Source organism: Cryptomeria japonica, chromosome 4 (assembly GCF_030272615.1).
Source record: "Cryptomeria japonica chromosome 4, Sugi_1.0, whole genome shotgun sequence".
Classification (NCBI taxonomy): domain Eukaryota; kingdom Viridiplantae; phylum Streptophyta; class Pinopsida; order Cupressales; family Cupressaceae; genus Cryptomeria; species Cryptomeria japonica.
The window spans coordinates 599,583,664-599,606,736 of NC_081408.1; the positions used below are offsets into that span (position 1 = coordinate 599,583,664).

General features: G+C 35.6%; 2 protein-coding genes across 5 annotated transcripts in view; both read right to left on the reverse strand.

The window, feature by feature from the left end:
- Positions 1-22,734, reverse strand: part of LOC131040323 (mitochondrial protein pet191 homolog) — a 70,804-nt gene extending 48,070 nt beyond the window's left edge. Inside the window, exon 1 of one of the 4 annotated variants that reach the window (XR_009104810.2) lies at positions 22,343-22,734. Coding sequence is in view for 3 of the 4 variants with exons in the window: in XM_057973221.2 (XP_057829204.1) it covers positions 22,343-22,411 (69 nt within the window). In the remaining variant the exon portion in view is untranslated. The remainder of the gene's footprint in view (positions 1-22,342) is intronic. The other 3 variants (XM_057973221.2, XM_057973220.2, XM_057973219.2) reach the window with 3 other exon arrangements.
- Positions 19,334-21,171, reverse strand: LOC131040322 (uncharacterized). Its single transcript, XM_057973218.2, has 2 exons — positions 19,821-21,171; positions 19,334-19,736 (listed from the first exon to the last, which is right to left on the reverse strand). Exons 1-2 carry the CDS (start codon positions 20,301-20,303, stop codon positions 19,578-19,580), a joined length of 642 nt encoding a protein of 213 aa, XP_057829201.2. The 5' UTR covers positions 20,304-21,171; the 3' UTR covers positions 19,334-19,577.
- Positions 22,735-23,073: the final 339 nt, after the last annotated feature.

A 23,073-nucleotide genomic window follows, 5' to 3' on the forward strand; every position in this document is an offset into this window, starting at 1 on the left:
ACATAGAACAACGCATTTTGTATCTTTTGAGTTGTTTTACACATTCCAGGAGCATTTTTGTGGTCTATATTGTACACCGATGATAAATGGTTACAAATTGAGTAAGAATGATGAATCACCTAATACAAATCAGACAGAGTATAGGTCCATGATAAGTCCATGATAGGCAGTTTATTGTATCTTACTGCATCAAGACCAAATATTATGCAAGCCATCTATATGGTGAATTGATTTCAATTTGCTCCTAAAGTTTCACATGTTAATGTTGTAAAAAGAATTTTTAGGTATATGAAAGGTAGTGTGAATTATGGGTTATGGTATCCAAGGACTAATGATTTTACTTTGACTGCCTATACTAATACAGATTGGGCAGGTTGTATAGATGATAGAAGCAGCACTAGTGGTGGGGCATTCTTTCTAGGAGATAAGTTGGTTTCTTGGTCAAGCAAGAAACAGGAATCTATATCTTTATCCACTGTTGAGGCTAAATATGTTGTTATTTCATGTTGTACATAGGTCTTATGGATGAAACAAACACTCAAGGATATTAATGTGACCTATGATCAACCTATTTCAATCTTTTGTGATAATACTAGTGCTATCAATATCTCTAAAAATCTAGTTCTTCATTCTCACACTAAACATATATCTATACAATTTCATTTTTTGAGAGAAAAATTGCTGATAATGAAGTGAAAATTGAATATGTTGCCACTAAAGATCAGTTGGCTGATATTTTTACCAAACCTCTTCCTAAGGAGACCTTTGAAACTATTCGACAGCAACTTGGGGTTGTGGTTTCTCCTCTCTAATTTTGTTTTCAAGCAAGTATCTTCTCAGGGGGAGTATTTCACTGTTTTCTTTCATGCCCTTGGTCCTTTGTCATTGATGTCAAACGGGGAGATACTACAATTTTTGCAGATTTTTGTTGATGCAATTACAGTTTGATTGGCAGATTTATTGTTGTTTCAGCTTTTAGACTTGTTGGTGATTGTTGTTGGTTCAACCTTGCTGGTGACTTCAGACTTTTTGGTTGAATTCAAATTCCAAGTTCTTTTCAGATCATTGTGTTGATACAGTTTGGGTACTGTTTAATGTGGTTTTGCCATCGATGACAAAGGGGGAGATTGTTAGAGATTTTGTCATTGATGTCAACAGCAAACAATCCTTACCAAACCGACTTATGAGGAATTGCAGAACAAACACTTATAGTTCTATCTGAGAAATAATTTTCTTCATTTGCTGAATCTGTACATATTGAGTATAAGGTTGATATTTACGATCTACATTTTTCAAACAAAAAACGGAAATATATATAACAGCAATATTATTGGATCAAGAGAAGGTAATGTCGATTGAGTCACAGCATTCAAGGGTTTCAAAAATTCACGGGTTAGTCATCTCGGTGGTTATATATTTGGTATTAGTTGTGTGTGGTTGTAACTATATGATTAGTTGATAATTGTATGATCAGTTACAACTTATTTCTAACGGATAGTGCCACCCGAATACATTTACAAACTGCAATACACTCCATTGTCATTACTGCAAAAGGACAATGTGTGAATATTTCTTCAGGCGAGACAAATAAGAGTTTGTTTTTGGTTTCTGTTACAACTATCTTGAGTAGTTTTTCAACTATCATCTAACTGTTCAAACCGATGGAAGCATCCTTTTTAAGGGAAGTGAAAGGTCCGATGATGAGAGGTGTTTGGAAGGTTGATGAAGTGAAGGTGATTAAGTGCAATTCATGCCTCGACTGTTTTGATGAATTTCGTATCAATCCGAATGAAGAAATCAGAAAATTTTGTGAGATGAGATTGAGTTTATGATTGTAGAAGCACGGATTTAAAATGTATTAATGAGCTCGAAGTTGTAGATCAAAAGAAAGCATTTTAGTTATTGCAGAGAAAGAATGCAGTGAGCATGCACTATATAATGAAAGATACAGTAGTGCTGTAAGTATGCAATTCATTGTAGAAGATTAAAACAGTACGGTGTATGTGTTATAAATTGAACCAATTTAAATGAGAACAAAAGCAGTTATGTGAAAGTAGTGATATATCTCAATTGATGAGTTTGTTTTGAGTTGGTATGAACAGGCGATCTGAAGATTGCTGATAATACTGAGTTTGTAAAGGTTTATTTGCAGATTGCTATTGTTGTGGTGTGTAAAACGGATCGAAATATCTGAAGTGTGATAACAGTCCGTTTGTAATACTTTGCTTGTATACCTTCAAAATTGTAAAGTATAATACTGCAGATTGAAATCAGTAATAACTTATTTTATTTGTAACATCCTTATGGTTGGTGCCTAAGGATGCTGAATTGGTGCTCAGATTGAAAAGTGTGTGTTTGTAAGAGTTGGCGCTCTCAAGCAAGGAGTTTGGTGTGGGTTGGTGCCCTAAATTCTGTATATGTTAATGCTTTGTGAGGCTGAATTAGGATAGTAGATCCTACTAGCTCTTCTCACCGTAGATAGCTGCTGTTTCTGGGTATAATTGTGTATGTTTTTTTGCATCAACATTTCGGATTACACTCTGTGATCCATCATCTTCTCACCGTGTTTTTTCCAATTCCAGGTTTTCCACGTTTTGTGTGTGTACTGGTCTCTACATGTGGTTGCATTCTTTTCAGTTCTGACTTTACGCTTTTTTAAGTTTATCAAGAATACTTAATTGATTAAGGATTTGAAAGTTTAATCTACTACTGATTCGCCACCCTCTCCCCCCCACTCCCCCCCTCCTCTTAGTAGTAGAATTATGTTCTACATTCCCTTCATTTGGTGTAGTTTACATACACTTACGTGTACCACTCTTCCATCAAGATGGCTCCATTAGAGGAACATTATGGAAAAAAATGTAGGATACTGTTGTGATGGATAAATTTGGAAAAACACAAATATCATTTATCATGAAATTTTGAAGCAATATGGTGAGCAACTTAAAACCATAAGGCAGTGTTTGAAAGAAGATGCCAATATGTAGAAAAATTATGCACATTTAAAAAGAACACCCTGCATCTATCAAGTGGGTGGAAAAAACGATGTTACCGGCAAGACCCCTAAAAAGCTCTATTAAGTTTGGAAAGGCATCCAGATTAGTTTCCAGGATTGTGGGACTCTTTGAAATTTTCTTAAAGTAATCAATCTTGTGGCATACTAGCTAGCCCTTCCACCCTGTCTCTTCAAGTTCCATGATGTATTTCAAATTGCACTTTTGAGAAAACATATATCTAATGTAAATCATGTTTTAAATTGGCAATGTTGAAGACAAGGAACAAGTTATCCTCAAACCAATCAAACTCTTGGATCATCGTAACCTCAATCTGAGAAAAAGCTAAATTCCCAAGTTATTATGCAATGGAATCAAATGGGCCAACATAGTACCACCTGAGAAGAAGAATCTTCTATAAAGAAATATTTTACTTTCTTGTTTAAATAAACTTATTTAATCTGCTTAGAAATTTGTGACGTGTGAATATCGGGCCAATATTCTTGTCGTGTGGGGAAAAATGTCATAACCCTTTTTTCAAACTTTCATTATTGTAATGACATTATAGTTTTGTTTTAGTTTCTTGCATGCAGTTTATTTGAACTAACTTGGCAGCTGTGACAAAATGCTTTTAATTAAGGTTCATCGCATTTAATATTAACTAATCGTGTACTTTGAATATCATGGTAAGAAAATGGTAAAAGGATTTGAGTTAAGTTAATTTTCAGACACCATGATCCTCTACATGGTTAAATTTTGCAGGTTCGCACACATCAAACACTCATTATGAGTGTATGGGTGCATCTCAATGGATTCTACAAACATAGTTCCTCGAAGTGATTGATTAGTATTAGATTTCCATTCTTGGTGGTGTTTTGGTAATCTTTGTGCTTTTATCATGTTATGCCTTGCTGACTTTGGTTACCTTGCAATATTGGTTCATTGTTGACATATTTTAAGGAGTTATTTTTGCTTTAAGGACCAAGTCATAGTCCTAAATTCAATGCCTTGGACCCCAACCTAGGGCTTAAATTCAAGGCCTTGGACCCCAACCTAGGACTTTGACCTGGGATATTGAATCTTTGAACATTTAAATCACATTGGTTTTAATATTTTTATTAAACCCAGTCTCTGTCTGGGCAGAAAGCTTGCTTGGGTCTTGAGCTTTGGGCGGTATTGTTTCATTGAGTGAGGAAGTGGAGAATTGATTGACCTCAAACTTGCCAGAGATTGTATGGGTGGATTGAAATGTTGTTGGTTTCTTCATATTTTAGATTTCCTTGTTTTTTGGTGGTGATCTGTGTTAAAAAATGAAAACTGTGTCTTCTCATTCAAGTTCTTGTTTGAGGGAACTGGCGACATTATGCATTTTTTATGCCTATTTTAGTGGAAGAAGCTTAATGGGAGTGGTGGTCTGTTACAGCTTTTCCAATGGTTAAAAATAATGAAAAATAAAATAAAAACGGGAGGAAATAGAAGGATATTTCTCTGGGGTCTAAACTGTTATCATGGAGATCATTCTCTCGAAGGATAGATGGCGATCTTTTCTTTGTGATGGGGATAGTGACTGCACAGCAGGCAGTTTAGCATTAAAAATAGTTTAAAGAAGAATATTGTATTCAATCTTGGGTTTGCTAAAGTGATTGCTCGAGTTAGATTTTGAAGCTAGAAGAAAGTCTATGCATTTCTAGGAAGTCTTGCATCTTTGAAAGAATCTAGATAAGATGTATAATGACTTCCATTTTTTAATATTTTATGCTTTATTATCCTTCTTCTAAATGAAATTTATAAGGTTATTTGAGGCTTGAGCAATGGCAAGTTGTTTATGTTTTCTTGTTTGACTCTTGTTCTTTGGAGGTATGTTTTGATCCTCCTCTCCATGCAAATAATGCCTATAGGGTCAATCCTACAAGGGTTGAGAACCCTCTACTTAGTCGATTTCATAGAAGTCTCTTGCATTTGTCATCTTGTATGGATTTGTTTAACCACTGTCTCTCTTTGCTACTGGGACTGTGGGTTTCCTTTTTGACTGCTGACTGGTTCCTTTGGAGTTTTTTGTTCTGTTTGTTCACCTAACATTTGACATTCAGCAAGGACTAAACCCCTGGTGTCTTCAATGTCATTACATTTCCACAATCCATTAATGTATCTGTATAATGCTTCTGGATTTGATTGTGTGAGTTTTTTTGCATCAACTTTTCAGATCACACTTTGTGATCCATCATCAGGATGATAAGGAGCACTAGGAGAAAAATGCATTATACAGATACATTGGACACTCCTGGTGTCTTCCTGACCACAATATTAGACACCAAGCCTACAGGAATTACCAACTTGATGGAATGCATATGCCATGGGAACATTGTTGTGTTTGGTATTTTGGATTGATGGAAATGCATTTTACTTGTCATTATTTCCTATGGATTTGTGTTTACCTTACCTGGGCAAAAGTTCTGGGTGATGATCCATGGTTGGGAATTATTTGCACTCCTAACTCTTGGCTATCATGCAATCCTAGATGGTATCATGGGGGGAATCTTTATGAGTGATTTGGACAGTGTTGTAGAGAATTCAATGCTCTCTAAGTTCTTTATGACGGATTGCAAGATTTCTGCTATATGTAATAGTGGCTTGATTACTGAATGAAGTTTATGAATTGCATAATGTCAGTATGTCGTGCTTATTGTTGTCTTAATGGTATTCGTATCACCTGCTTAGTCACATATGCTAAATAAGTTTCATGAACAATCCTGCAGCAGAGTAGCAGTGAAATTGTATATAATATATTATCACCCGCGTGACTCTTGTATTGTATTTAGGAAATAGAAACTGTCTAAGTCTTGGAAACACCATGTGCATTGCCTTATTCACGTTTCCTTGAAGGTGTTCAAATATAGAATGATTTGTCATGTCAACTTATGCTTTTTCCAATATATATTACAAAGATGAAGGATGCAGCGATCTCTTATCTGTAGGTCATTGTCTCGTAGTTCTATAAGGTTAACAACAAGGTTACCAGGAGAGGGGGTACTTGGAGACATCAGATACTAGTACCAGTACTGGTACGGCTAATTTTCAAAAATAGGAGACAGGGTATTTGAAGATGCCAAATTTTTTTAATATAATTTAATAATTTCCAGAAAATATCATGACATAACTTTGAAAACAAGAACAGTGGTAAAATTTACCATTAACTTTAACATTGAACAAAAATTGAAATTAAAATTGCTTATACTGGTGGTACTGTAGCCAGTCTAAATGTTTCAGTGAAAGTAAGGTAATATTGGTGTTCAGAACACTCGATATTGTCAGCTAAATAGTAAAGTCAATTTCTCTTTAGACCATTCCAATGACAGGAAATCAATCATACAATTGTTTATGTCCCTCTAAAAAGTCTACACTGTCAATAGATCTGGTCACTATAACTTTGCATGCATTTTTGTCTTCCCACGGTGTGGTTTCCTTATTAGTTCTTTCCCTATGACTTCGCTTTGCTGCAGGCTTATTTTATTTATTTGCCTTCATTTTTTGCCTCTTACCGCATTTCGCCCTAAGTTTTTTGGTAAGAAACATCATTTTTTGGTAGGGAGACTTTGAAGACGGCAGGAGATGGCAGCCAAAAGCACCCTATATGTTGGGAAGTTTCCAGAGAAGTCTCTGGTATTGAAGACACATCTCTGTCTCCGAGATGTGTCTCAGGGGGTAGGAGACAGATCTCCTGGTACCATGGATTTAACAACAAGAGTATCATTGTCTCACAAGACAAAATGTTCTGAATTGAAATTGATATGCATCAGGTATTGACATTTAACTGTGTACATGAATCCTAATCATTGATAATGATTTCAGAAAATGATTATTGGTTTTATGTGAAAATTGGACTGATAAAAGTTGAATTGGGATCATACATGCACATGGTCATGCGTATATTAAACTTAGTCTTGATGTTTTACCTCGGTATTTTGAGAAGTTATGTTTGGTACTGCAATCGTTGTTTTCCTTTATTTCAGTATTGATAAGTCTTGGAGACTGAAGTATAATTAAACACGTTCCACATATCCTATATCAATAACACAGATTTGATAATGTTTGCTTTATATTGCAAGTAATTGTACATTCATTGTTTAGCACTATAGTCTTGAGGCATGCTGCAAGTAATTGTACGCTCATTGTTTAGCACTGTAGTCTTGAGGCAAGCAATAAAATAACTGTTACTAAGGCATAAAGGAGTGAAAGTGAGTACAAATATTTAGGTTGGTTAGAATGACATTGCCAATGTGTGAGCAATTTAATTCACATCTTTCAATGCAACAATAAATGGAACATATGTGCAGTAGAACTTCTCTTTGAATTAGCGGGTGAAGCTGTCTCTAAACAAAAACTAAACTAATCTGAACAATATGTATTTGCTATTTACAATTTATGCAATGTTTTCTAGGGTAGTTGATGCTCATCTTAAGTAAATCTAAAATGTGTCTTTTGGATTCACCTAGGGCAGAGGCTGATACACCCTTAAAAGCAAAGGGTTTTTAATGATTTTTTATTCAAAAAAAAACATACACTTACTGCATGTTTACATTGTTCACCTAAAAGCACAGACTCGCAAATGCAAGTACACATAAGGATTGTGAATACATTTAAATGCATTGGTAAATTGAAATGAAGGATTGGTAAATTGAAATGAAGGATTAGTACAAAGCTACAATCTCCATTTCAGGCAAATTTGTAATACAAATCTTGCAAAATCATTTTAAGTGATTTGTCTACTTCAACACACATTACAAAAACAAAAACATCTCAATAGCAATTTAGAAGCAACATAAAAATTAGTGAATTATAGCAAATGATAAGGAATTCTAGGTTAAAAATAACTAGCACAAGTACCTATAGGAGGTTCAAGGGATACGCTGATAGGATATTCAAGTAAAACTTATAAGTATTTTAAGATTGCATAATTATCTCCTTATGCTATCTTTAGCATCCTGATGATGGATAACAGAGTGTAATCCGAAATGTTGATGCAAAAATTCTTGAACACAATCTAATCCAGAAGCAACTACTATAATTGCATAATTAGTTATATGATAATTAAAATCTATATATGTTTTGACATATTGTTGGAACATGATTCTTCATGTGAAACACCCCTTTAGATGATGACCATATTATTTAATTTTCTATTACCCCATTCAAGAGTCTCATGCCCCCGCCATTACAACAGATGCTCACACCATCCTTGGTAAAAGAAAATTGTCTTGTTTCAAAGACTGCACAATTTTCTGAAACCTAAATCGGACCTAGACAAACAGCAAAGAGGAAGTGATCAAGTTGACCCTGCATTGATATAAAGGTTGGTGTATACACAGCAGTTTCTATAAGGCACATATACATATGATGAGTGAGTTCATTAAGGCAGTGATCTCACATGATTACCACAGAGATATGTTATTAGCTATAGTTAAGAGGTGATTTCATTAAGGCAGCAATTAGTTAAGAAGCAAAGGACAGTGTGAAAAGGCACCTCTCTTAAAAAGGGCCATGATCGTGGGAAGGGACATAACCCTTCCTTACTAATCGAAGGCTATATAAAGGAGAACTCCATTTGATGATATAATAAATATTGTGGTATGCATTGTGGTAGTATATTTAATACATATATTTTGTATGGACAATAATATGAAATGCTATTCCTTCTTCATTAAGTTACCCAAACAAGCAATCATGTAGAGGTGAGTGAAGAAATGCAAGGAGGGAGAGCAGATACGAAATTCCTTTCTAAGTAGGCCACCCCATGATGGATGGGTGACGTGCCTACAACATGTGGGCCAAGGGGGTATTGTATTCCAACCTTGGGCTTAGATAAGAGGATTTTTGGGCGCCCTATTGCAGTTTCCTCTCCAACCTTTACGACAATTGATTATTGGAATTGAATCAAGATAAGTCACAATCATGGGCGGGCGAATAAGGTGACATGAAATGGGAGGGCAAAGACGAGCTCCCCCACTAGGTAGACCACCCCATGTTGGATGGCTTACGTGCCTGCCACATATGGGCCAAGGGGGTGTGGTATCCTCCCTTGGTCCTAGTGTGAGAAATGCTTTGGGCACCCTACCATGCTCCCCTCATTCAAAAAATTTTGGTCTATGAATTATATTTCCAATGTTGTCTAACATGCAGGACCTAAACCAAGATTTATCTTGCTTAAAACATTTTAATTGGTAAAGTTATAACTCAAACTATAATACATTTCTTATTTTTAATGGACCTTGTAATTTTGGGGCAAGATTTAGGGCAATCCCAAAAGGGGACATTACAATTGGCATCAGAGCATTGTCCCTACCACCCTGTGAAAGATAGTTGATGCAAGAGAGTCAAAGAGCTCAAAGAGCATTGGAAAGGGAAAAGAAATGACTAGCAACAAATAATAACTCTACTCAAGGAAATAAAATGGGTGAACAGTTGCGACATGAAATGAGGGTCTTCATGGAGCACAATGCAAGGACAACGCAAACACTCCTCCAAACCTTACAAAATATGAATGATACAATCAATACCTTTCAACCCAACCAAACAAACGAAAGAGATTTAAACTCTAATCATTCAGAATATAACAACATACCACCAAGGGGATCAACCCCTAGGCCAAAAAGACCTTCCTTCATACCTAGGGGAGAACACACAATAGAGGAAGCAGAAAATAATCGACCCATTAACAATATTGATGAAATTATTGAAGCATAATCAAGACTAGACCCCGAAATTAGGAGATGTTTCCTTTAGATTATGATGCTAAAACACAAAATGCGCCTAGCGGGGAAAGAGGCCAACCTGACAAAGATTTAAGACAAAGGGTAATTAAAATGACAATTCCCAACTTTGATGGACCTAGAAGAGTCACGACATGTTCAGGGGTCCAAAAGATGGACACCTATCTCTCACTTAGTTCCATGACAAAGGAAGACACTATTAAATTTGCCATTCTACATTTGGAAGGAACTGCCCATGAACAACTTACAATGAATTCACTCAAAAACTTATCAAAAGATTTGATAAAAAGCACCCCGAATGGTACTGTAAAGAGCACACACAATTAAGACAACATGGAACCAAAGATTATGCCACTAAATTCCAAAAACTTCCAGTCATGTTACCAAAGGTTTCTCAAAGTAGACTCACATACCCATTTTTAGAAGTGTTAAAAGAATCAATCTGCGGGCTATTGATCCTACAACACTTGAAGATGCAATTCAAAAAGCATCAAGGTTGGAAATCACATCATCAAAAGACGAGCCCTACACAAAAAGTCTCATCAAACACACACACCAAATCCCCCAAAGAAAAATTGGCATGAAAGGGAATTTCCTCCTAAAAATGACCACGAAGAATTTCGAAAAGGAAAATTATGTTTCAAATGATAGGGAAAATGGGAGTATGGGCATGTTTGTAATCGCGAAAACCTTAAAAGCCAATGAGAAGACCTAAACAAGAAAGGTTTGTGCTTCAAATGCAAGGAAGGAATGGGGGCCACGACACATGTGGAAAGAGAAGCCAAGCACATAATATAGAGACAATGTCCGATGAAGAGGCGTGGGAAGAAGAAAAGAAAAACCCAAGCAAAAAAAGGAGGTGCGATGAAGAACATGGAACCCTAGCTGCCATCTCTAGAGCCTCCAAGCATCATCCTTTCCGAATCAGAAGTGTTATAAAAAGGACAAAAAGTAACCGCCCTTGTGGATAGTGGGGCAACCCACAACTTTATCAACGAAAGCTTTGTTGCAATAATGAAATTAGAAACAAAGGATTTTAAGGGCTTTAAAGTGGCCTTGGCTGATGGATCCACTGATGTACGAAAAAAAATCCACAGCTATGCATCACCTAGGGAAAGCATCTATCATGCACCCGCCATGACAACAAACACTCACACCATCCTTAGTAAAAGAAAAATGTCTTGTTTCAAAGACTTGACAATCTTCTGAAAACCTAAATTGGACCCAGACAAACAGCAAAGAGAAAGTGATTGAGTTGACCCTGCATTGATATAAAGGTTGGTGTATACTCAGCAGTTTCTATAAGGCACATATACATATGATGAGTGAGTTCATTAAGGCAGCGACCTCATATGATTACCACAGGGATCTGTTATTAGCTATAGTTAAGAGATGAATATATTAAGGCAGCGATCTGATGTTTACAACAGCAATTCGTTAAGAAGCAAAGGACAGTGTGAAAAGGCACCTCTCTTAAAGGGGTTATGATCGTGGGAAGGAACATTACCCTTACTAATCGAAGGCTATATAAAGGAGAACTCCATTTAAAGGAAAGTATCAAGGAAGATTGAACAAGATAAAGGCATTCAGATCAGACTATCTCTAATATAAGAACATGATTTCCCATTCAGCAATTTGGGTGATATAATAAATATTGTGGTATGCATTGTGGTAGTATATTTAATACATATATTTTGTATTGGCAATAATATGAAATGCTATCCCTTCTTCATTAAGTTACTTATTTCCCAAACAAGCAATCATGTAGAGGTGCGTAAGGACATACATGGAGGGAGAGCAGATACAAAATTCCTATCTAAGTAGGCCACCCCATAATGGATGGCTGAAGTGCCTACCACATGTGGGCCAAGGGGGTATTGTATTTTGCCCTCGAGCTTAGATAAGAGGATTTCTGGGTGCCCTATTGCAGTTTCCTATCCAACCTCTCCGATGGTTGATTGTTGGAATTGAATTAAGATAAGTCACAATCATAGGCGAGCGAATAGGTGACATGAATCGGGAGGGCAGAGATGAGCTCCCCTACTAGGTAGACCACACCATGTTGGATGGCTGACGTGCCTGCCACATGAAGACCAAGGAGTGTTGTATCTGCCCTTGGGCTTAGTGTGAAGGATGCTTTGGGCACCATACCATGCTCCCCTCAATCAAACCCTATTATGGTTGAACACTAAAAATGAACTATAGATATTACATGATTTATCTAAATGGATAAAGATGATTGATATATATGTGTGTGTGTGTGTGTGTGTGTGTGTGTGATCCCTAACCCTTGTAATAATAAATGATCTTATGAATTATATTTCCAATACTGTCTAACATGGAGGACCTAAATCAGGGTTTATCTCGCTTAAAACATTTTAATTGGTAAAGTTATAACTCAAACTATATTATATTTCTTATTTTTAATGGAAATTGTGATTTTAGGGCAAGATTTAGGGCAATCCAAAAAGGAGACATTACAAAGAGTCCAGGAACACAGTTAATGACCATTGTCTTCATAGTGCTCAAGTACAACTACAATAAATGCTAACCATATTAACAACCATCTATTTCCTATAGGTGCATATAGCTAAAGGAAATAAGATTCAATGTATAATTTGTCACCTGAGTTTCTTACTGCTTAGCCAGATTGAGAGCTGCAAATGTACAATAGATCTGTGATTGACCTCAAGTGAAAGACTTTTTCAGACACGATATTGAATGCTTATTTTCCAAGTAGATCAAGATACTTTTAACCCTATCTTTGGCATGCTTAACAAAAACTAAACCAGGTAAAAACAAAGTGCATCGTGTCTTTTAAATTAATCTTAGTCTAATGTTCATAAGACAGTTAACAAATGTGGGTTCTCAATACAAACCACGAGAATTTCTACATTATGTCAAGGACCTTATTTTATTATAATATCTATTCAAGGGTCATGAGGAGTAGAGAGATAAAACATAACCATACCATGCTGTTTCTTGCAATTTGTGGCAAGTTAGCTACCCTTGACAATTATATTTTTTCTCAAATCATATTGACATCTTCCTTAATAGAGCCCAAGTAGGCCTAATGGTGAAGGTCTGCATACTCCATTAGTGGAGGCATATGATAATACAAAAGTTAATACAAAAACAAACGCTTTGTGGGCTTTTAAAGGCCATTCATGCACCAAATCAGGGTCTTGCTTGGTGGTGAGCTTAAAGCTGCCTCTACCATCTATTTTTACTGCTATTGGTTGGCAATGATAATTTATATATGTAAATTTTTGCTTTCAGTTTTAAATGGTATTCTCTTTATTTTCTTTTTGTTTTTTCACCCTTTTTCATAACTTTATCTTTTATGGTACTTTGATGATTAACCTGCTTCTCTTTAACTGTAGTTGTATCCTTTTCCATTTTTCATTTCTTGTTTGCAAATGTTTTAGTGTGATCTTCAGTTTGTATCATATAAAAATGGTAAATTGGAATATTAAAAACTAGATGATGCATTTAGTTATCACTTGATTTCAGCATCATTTAGAATTCTTTGGTGGATATCATGTGTAGCGATTGGTGTTGTTGTACTTGGCAGGTCTAACAACTTTTTCCTTTAATAGCAGTTAATGACATGTGAAATCAAATGAGGAGAAAATAAAAGAAGCAATATTCATGAAGGATGGAATACCATTTTGGGTTGCAGCTTTGGGTTATGTAGGCTTTGCAGCAATTTTTGTTGGAGTAATGCCTGTCATTTTCCCTCCTTTGAAGTGGTACTTGGTTCTGATTTTCTATATTATGGCACCAGCCCTTGCATTTTGCAATTCTTAAGTACTCTGCAGCCATCAATGATATATTTGCTGCTGCTTGAACTGAATTGACGCTGAATAGTTTGGTTCTGCATGCATGCAAAAACTTTAACTACTACCTTCATTGATGGCGAACCTTTGACATCCTCAGTTACCTCGGCAGTAGCATAACTTAAGTTCCAACTCCCAAATTTGCCCAAAATTACAGATTCTTTAAAACTAAGTTCACAATACAATAAGTATATGACAAATGTCCATTCTGGGTATCAAAATCCTTCATTAAACATATATAAACATAACTGAGTATCAAAATATTGTGCCCTCAATGGAAGACAGAGAGATGGAGAATGTCAACAAATGCACCAAGAAAATAATGCAGGGCAGCTATGTTTGGGCACAGTTTTTGCAGGACACGTTGAGCAGGCTTAGAAGCATGTCGGAGACCGGCTATCTATGGATCCAGCTAAAACAGGCAGAGGAAGTCCTCCATCATTTATGCATTTTACAAAACCACTTTCTTCAATGACATATCGTAGATGTTTAACAGCAACTGGGAAATAGTTTTCAGAAAGACTGAAAGATGTTTCCAGGAGTGAGACAGGTATACTGGCAGTTTGTGGACTTGCAAGTCCACTTATTAAGTCTATCGGCTAATAAATACTAGTGAACAGCAATTTCAACAACATACGCATGAAAATCACCATTAGGAAACTAAGTGCAAACTGACACTCATTTATAAAGTTACAAAATATTGCATGAAATTAAATGAAATAAACTAATTGCAACTTCTACTCTAGGAATAACTTCATTCCATGCAATGTAATCTTTATTACTAAATTTCATCCACTAAACTAAATCTAAAACCATAAGATTGTCAATTAAACTGTCACTTGAAATCACAAACTATCTTTTAAAGCTCGTATCTCTTGCATGACAAGAGACCCAAAAATTGACCCTTAAAAATAGATGATCAAAAATTAGCATCCTCAAAAAGATCACTGACCCAAAATAGAGACTGCTAAAAATAGCATGAGTTATAAATAGATCCAGCTAAAACTAATTTTCCAATATATGGTTTTCCCTTTTAAAATGATGAAAATTAAAAATACTACCAGAAAATAGGCATTGGATAGGCAACTCTGGATGATAATCCAGAAAACCTCTTAAACGTCAAAATTTTCTTGATGCTTTGGATCTGAAAATCCCTCCTCTGTTGTCTTCTCTGCATCAAACCCTATAGAAAATATGCAACCGTAAGTGTGCTAACACCCTTCTTTGCTCATCATCCATGTATTCTAACAATCTATCATTGAAACGCTTCAACCGGAAGAGGGAATGATAACCTATCACTATTTGCTCTATAAAGTTAAAACAAAGGAATTATACATGCTGATATCTTGTTTTTTGGCTAATGAACACCCACTAGAAGCATAACAGACCCTAGCAGCCTGGAAAAGATTGCCAACATAATGATGAATTTATCATCTTTGTTCATATTTTGAAACATTAGGTGCATGTTATGAAAATCTGAATTCCTAGAACCTTGCAACTTTGTTAAAAAGGTAACTAATCCCTAAGCACTTTGAAAAGCTTGAATAATTTGTGACAACAGAAGATGTATCAAAAAACCCTAGCACTGCCTTTTGTTTGAAATTATGAAATTCTGATTTAAACATCACTGAATATAAACAGTTGTATGTTGATGAAAGAATAATTGAAATTTGTTGACTATTGATGAAAATTGTTAGAGTGCCCTACTGAAACCATCCTCCTTGATATAAATCACTACTAAGTACTAACATACTGCTCTGCTCTTCACAATTTTCTGAAATTTTGTATTCTGCTCTTAAGCATTCTACTACTAACAAACTCTGCTGAAACTTGGCATTCCAACGCTCTACTTTGGAGTTCTGTTGTACATTGCTTCTGTAGAAGGCTATGAATTGGAGTTAAATTTAGAGGACTCTGTCAAAGTAGGCGCCATCTCATTGGATAATAGATGCATCTGCTTTATTGATAACTAGTCAGCTGTGTATGGATTGACATCTATTAATAAAACTCTTCTAAGAAAATCTGCAAGTCATCCTCCCTTTATATGTGCACCCTTGTCTATATAATCAGCACACTTTTCATTCCAAAAGCCAAGGCATATGTATAAATGTGCCCTTCCATACTAAGATTACAAACTTAGTCCATGCACCAAACCTTGGATTTCACACTTGTATTCCACCTTGACAGGTACACCACTGTCCATGCCACATGTACCTATATATTGTTATCTGAAACTTGATTTCACACCTCCATTGCAAAATGTGCACCCATGAACGGTAAATCCAATCTAAACTTTTAAAATTTCCTTTGTTTATGTGCACCCTACATGCTTAGGAACGCACCTAAGTATGCCAGTTGATTGCTTGATTTGATTCTGAATTTATTCCTATTTGACGAATGCACTTCAGCTCCACACACACACCAGAGTACTGATGTTTGATCTTCTGATTTGCACCTTATGAAGTGCACACTTATTTATCCCACACACAACTAATAACTAATGTTTGATCTGAATTTCGAAACCGTACTTCTTTCTTTATGAGGTGCACATTAAGACAGTCTATGTTTCGCTATACAGCATTTGAAAACTGTACTTCTTCCTTTATGAAGTGTGCCCAAATACACCGGCTGCACATCCTGTAAAGCAACTTAGACTTCAATAATTCACTTGTCCAGCCCTTTACCTAGCACACACGTTTTAAAAGGAATTTGTCTTTTAGCTTCAAACACTTTTTCTGCCTTGTTAAATGCACCCTTGACCATGGCAATTTAAAACTTTGATCTTCCTTCCTCAGTTGCACACACCCAGATGCATCGGTCTCTATTAACAAATGTGTACTTCACAATAGGTAATTTGAACTTACTTTGTTAGCTGCATATCTAGACATATGAACATGATTTGAATTTGAAAAGGGGCATGCTTCATGACATATTTAGCCAATTTTTCATTTAAAACGTCTACTTCCCAAAGGTATGCACTTCATCCTCACATGCACCCCTGACAGCAGCTCTTTGAACATTTGAAATTTAAATTATGCTCCCATCTTCGTCAAGCATGCAAATCTCCTTCACACATGCACCTTTGAACTTAGTTTATAAATTTCATATTTCCACTTTGCATTGCCCTTTCCTGAATGTGCATGCTTACACACACACACACACACACACCTGTATGTGTACTTTTTTAAATCCCTTATGAAGGTGCACCCCTAACCTGGTGTGTTTGTCACATTTCCTAACAAAAACTATCTTTCTTCATCCTTCGTCTTTTTGAAAGTGTCTGAAAGTTCTTTCCATTTGAACATATTAAAACATAGAAAAAGATAAGTAAAATGATATAGAATAACCTGGTGCATTTGCCATTTTCCCTAACAAAAACTATCTTTCTTCATTCTTCATCTTTATGAAAGTGTCTGAAAGTTCTTTCCATTTTCCACTTATTAAAACACAGAAAAAGATATGTCAAAAGCTATGGATGAATATGTTAAACTTAAAACTAGGGTTTTCTAATTGAGCTGGTTTAAAAGAACACTTAAGCCTACTGTTCAAACCTTGGTTGTGAGCTTTGTGTGAGACTAAAAGGATTTGGGAATTTATTGATAACATCCTAACTGGTGAGGCTCTTAAACACTGATACAAACAAGATATTGTGGAAACGGACAAAGAAAGTAATTGATGGGTGATGGCATTGAATTAACCTCTTATTTGAGCTAAGTTGGAAATAGTTCATGTTGGGTTACGATATAACCCAAGGTGGACAATCAATCAAACTGGGTTAGGCCAGTTAACTCAATTTGAGCCTTCATGCACTTGAGTTAGGACATTTAACTCTTGTAATTTCTCATACACTTGAGTTAGGATATGTAACTCAGAGTTAGAGATATGTGCTAAAGAGGAGGTGATTATGCTTTAGGAGCAATCCAAAATGCATGTGAAACATGTAAAAAATTTGAAACAGTATCATGTATTTTAAATTCCAACCTTAAATATAAGTTAACGTGTCCATAATTTTCAAAGTAGTACCATGAAAGGTGATTATATATCATTATTTGGTTGCATGTGGACTCCTGCAGAATATTTGGTGGAAAAGAGAGCAAAAATATTGGGGGTCTAAATTGGGGACACTGCAAACAGCTGGCCCCACTTGTAGCCATTGTGATTTATAGTGGAATGGATTATTCCATCAGTTTGCAAGTCTCTAATAAATCATACTTATAGAGTCAACGCCATTCGTAGATTAAATTGGTAATAACAATGTTGTGCTTTGTATTTGAGCTCTTTATTGGATTAAATTTCTTGATGCTTCTGGATTAGATTGTGTGCAAATTTTTATTTTATTTTTTATCATCAACGTTTCGAATCACACTCTGTGATTCATCATCAGGATGAGAGAAGAGTTCAAAGGAGATGAAAGATGACAAGTTGCAGATCTAGACTGAATATTATTTTTCCTTACCTTAACCCTTGTGCTTTCTTTCTCTCTCTCCTCTCTCATCTTTATATTCAGTCTAGATCTGCAACTTGTAATCTTTCATCTCCTTTGAACTCTTCTCTCATCCTGATGATGAATCACAGAGTGTGATTTCACAATCTAATCCAGAAGCATCAAGAAATTTATAGCATGGATTGTGGAAATCTGATAGCTTTAATCTTTATTGGATTACCAATTCCTCTTTTTGAGATGTACTAATCAAATATACATGCAATGTCTTCTTCCCATGAAAATCAGAGAATAAAACCTAGAAAAAAATTGTGTAGATTGTAGGTTTATCCCATTATGTATGCCCTTCCAAGTGTAAATTCCCATATTGAATAGGCATAAAGGCAATAGAAAAAAAGATGTTGAACTACATACAGTTTGGACCATAGTTAAAAAACTAGGACTCGACAATAACTCAACAAGCCCAAAATTTCTAGAAATTGGGGACTCGAGCAAAACTTGGGAAAAAAATCGGCAAATTTATCGAACATTTGAAAATACATAATTTTTTAGAATATTCTTAAAAAACACACATATATACTGAATTTGTAGAACATATTATTGATTTACATTATAGAAATCAAAATTTGAGTTTAATACATATCACAGACAGAAAAAAAAAATTCAACCTTTGAATTAATATGGATTTCAAGTTTTGCTATCGATAAAAATTATAAATCATTAATTTTGTCTACGACTAAAATTCAAAAAAGTTTGTTGCCGCTATTTGGACGCTCGTGAAGTAGATGGTACAGCTACAATATTCTCAATAGGAGCCTCAACTTGTGATAGGATCAAAATGTGTATGTGTGGAATCTGCCTCTGATGGCTAACCAACCTTTCCTTTTGCCTCCTCATATGTTACCATTTTTGCTTCCCATTCAATTGCCTTCCTCTCCAAGTCAACTCACTCATCATTACTTAGCAATGGATCCACATCAACATCATCGAGCTCAGCAATCCAATCAAAATATAAATCAATGTTATTACGGTCGAATGCTTTATGTGAACATTGCTCATGTACCTTCTTTTCATGCAACTTAAGGTTGTACCGCACATAAACAAGATCATTCAAGCGCTTTTAAGTCAACCTATTGAAATTTTTTGTGTGAATGACCTCAAAAACACCAGTCTTCCCACCACAAATCTGCAAAGATAACAATTGCCATTTATAACTTCGTAAAGATTTTAATAAACTTTAAAATTAAAATAAACGGTAAAATAAAACTAAACACATGTTATTTTTACCTAGTTGCAAAGTGGCTCTTCTACGAATGCCACTAGGTGAAGAAAACAATGGCCCATCAGCGTTCTTATAACTCTATAACTCATCAAGTATGAGGCCTTGAAGCTTCTCATCATCAACCAATCTCTCAATACATATGTTGAGGCCAAGAAGAACCTCGGCATCTTCTTTGAAAGTAGGAAAGAAATAAAACTTGGGATTCAAATAATAGGCAGCAACATAAATATGTTGATAGAGTTGTTGGTTCCACCTCTAATCAATTATGTGCCATATGGGTTCATATTTGATCTTGTTTGACCCATAAAAATGTTGAATAGCCTCTTTGGCCTTGTTCATGGCCTCATATACATACCCCATGGGGCTTTGATACCCATCCACCAATCGTAGAACCCTAACTAACGGTTCTAACATCTAAATAACAAAATTTAACAAAATCAGCAAACTGTAATATTAGAAAATAAAAGGATAAATTAAAACTGAAATTTGAAAACTTACATTGATGACCTCCTCCGTAACTTTGGCAAATCTATCATCAAAAATGGTCTTCACCATCTTCTTTGCTTCAACCTGTCTACAATAAGGACTCTTCAACCATCTTTCACTCATAAACATGCGCTTAAGGTTGGGCAATGCAACTAATATACTATGCAAGGTGAGGAAATTAGTAGCAATGTCTGTGACTCCAGAGTGCATGAGATTCTTACCATCAATGTACTCTCTCATAAGATTCAAAACCCATATGTGGTTGTAGATGTACTCTGTGACATTTCTTGCATCTTCAACCACATTCTTCACCCAACTTAGTTTCCCCATGTCCTCAAGGAGTAGATAGAGATAGTGAGCAACACAAGGGTTCCAAACTAATGTTGGGTGCCTCGCCTCTAAAAGTTTACCAACTGCCACATGTGCAGTTGCATTGTTAGTCACAATTTGAATGACATTTTGCACACCCACTTCCATCACCACCTCATCCAACATGTTGCACAAGGTCTCTACAATTTTTATTTCATGGGAGACATCAATTGATTTTAAAAATACTAGCTGTCCTCCTAAAGCCACTAAAAAATTGATGAGTGTCCTATTTCAACCATCCGTCCACCCATCAAATAAAATGGTGCAACCTTTCCTTTACCATTTTTTCTTGAGTTCTTCTACTAGTTGGTGTGTGTTTTGAACCTCATCCTTCAGTAATGGCCCACTCAACTCATGATGACTTGGGGCCTTGAACCCCTTACCTACCATGGCCAATGCATTGACCAATTGTTCCCAATAAGGACTAGAAGCAACATTGAATGGAATATTATTATAGTACCAAAATCTTGCACATGCTAACTTTACCTCATGTTGCAAATCTCCATTACATGCAATACCTTCCAATAAAAATTGTGCACCAAGAGTGTTACAAGGAACAAAAAAACTAGAACTATGGCTGCCCGCACTTCCTGATCCTTGTATCTGTGGCCCAATGGAAGAAGAGTCCCCTATATCTCCTTGTAACCCTATAGTACTAAAATTTGGGATTGGGGCTGCCATTGCCTCAGCTGTTCTCTTTTTACCAGCTTTCCTTTGCTCATATGCTACAAGAAGTGCTTTTGCCTCCTTCTCAACCTCTGAAGTAGCTACTTCACATGGCCTAACATCTTGGCAAGAGATCCGTGCAAGGTGATATTTGAGTTGATTTATACCACCATTCACAGGCTTAGAGCAATGGATACAAATAACCTCTCCTTGCCCTACGCCTGGTGTCCTGTGTTCCAACAAGGATCCCTTGGTTTGCCACCAGTTCTTCTACTTGTAGAAACCATATTCTTATAAAAAAATACAAATGAAACCTAGCAAAAGGGAGATAACATCAAAAATTAATCACAAGGTCATCCATTTAAATTTTAAACCTATTTTCAAAATGGATTTTCATAAAGAAATAACTACAACAATCACAACTCACAACCATTAGGAATGGAGTAAATTAAGTTTTTCGCCATATATCTTGATTCTTATCTATTGCTTCTCCAGTTTGGATTCAATAAAAATATAATAGAAACAATTTAATGAGATAGTGATGTAGATGGTTGGTTTACTTTAAAAAGGGGCTAGAAAACAAGAGGATCTAGTCACTAAAATCAAATGAAAGTTCGAAAATCTATCTCCTCCTTCAATGATAAGCAGCCCAAATGCATTTATTTGGGCCTCTTCTTTTGATTAGTTCTAATCTGAATATTATGCTAAAAATTAGAAGCTTCAATTAACAATGCAACGGCATATTTCTCGTTCTTACTGAGGATTTTATTCCTCTTTGGCATTCATCTACGTCTTAAGCACTGATCCCAGAGAGACGCTGCTGCTCCTATTTTTATGCCCAGGTTACCGTGCAATCTGTTGTTTTGAAGACCACAAGTGGAGCAATCTTTTCCTTCTATTGTAGGGCAGGGACTTGTTAGGAAAGGCAATTTGAGTGCCATGAAAGCGAGGCAGGAAAAAATTTTAGCAATTCTTGTTGCCTAACAGCTCTTGCTTTGCTTATGAACGAAATTCAATTGTCAGACTAGGAATTGAAAAAATGCTGTAGCATGGAGAAAAATTACAAACCATGAGGGCATTTTCTTGCAAAAACCTCCTAAAACTTCATTGCAGTACCTGAACAGAAAATTGTGCTATGTCAATTACAGGAAACCACTAGGTTACTCTGATGCAGAAACATTGATGAAAACTCTTTTTTGTTAACAGTCTCTAATTCCTAACTGCTTGTGAATGATACACCCGTATCCTAAACCTATTCCTTTTCCAAGTACTCCTTCATGACAGAGATGTTGAAAAACAAAATAACACTCGACATCTGATAAAACTAATTCAAGGCAAACATGTTTATAACGGCGTATGAAAGGGGTCACGAGAGAGCTTATGGTTAAGCTCGCGAAAAATAATTCAATAAAAATAGCAATAAAGTTCTAACAAATCCAAAAAAGAATAAAGCTCTAACAAATAAAAACGGTGAAATTAGATGAGGATTATTAAGTAACCTTGACGCAGGGAGAATCGCTAAGACATTTGACTAACTCCGCCGCTAACCCTTTGCACGATTTCGCCATTTCTCTTCTGTTCTGTTCTTCTAACTACTGATTTTCTTTCAAATGAGGTGAATACAAAAGTATTTGATCGTTCTGTCCTTCCCTCCTCTTTTGCAGTTAAAGACGAAATCAAATGAAATGATTGCGATTTAAGGGAACGTTTAGTAGGTCAAAATGGTTTATGGTACTCCAAGAAGAGAGCACGGAACTGAGAAGATCATGGCGTGAGAAATCCCGCATATATATCTGCAACACCTTTGGGTTCCTTTTTACTGATCTCCCAGAATGAAATTATATGGAAGAATTCTCCTACTTGGTTAAATCTCTCAAAATTCTAGGTGGCTTCCTCCCTTCTTATAATTATAATTAAGGTTTAAGGTTTAAAGTTAAGTTATATTATAAATATTGTCACACTAGCATGTTGTTTTTAAATCAAAACAATAAATTTCATTTCATTTTTAATACTCATCATCAAAATTAACAATTTTAAAGTTACAATTATTAGTGAAATATTATTAAAAATATTAGACATTAAATTAACAAATATTATAACAACTATTAGATCATTTTGTCTTAACATTGTATCTTTACCTTATGTTTTATTAACTTGTATATATGAAGAAAACAAAATGTCTTCACATAAAATTATCTAGGCTAATTAAATTATTAAAAGAATTATTAAT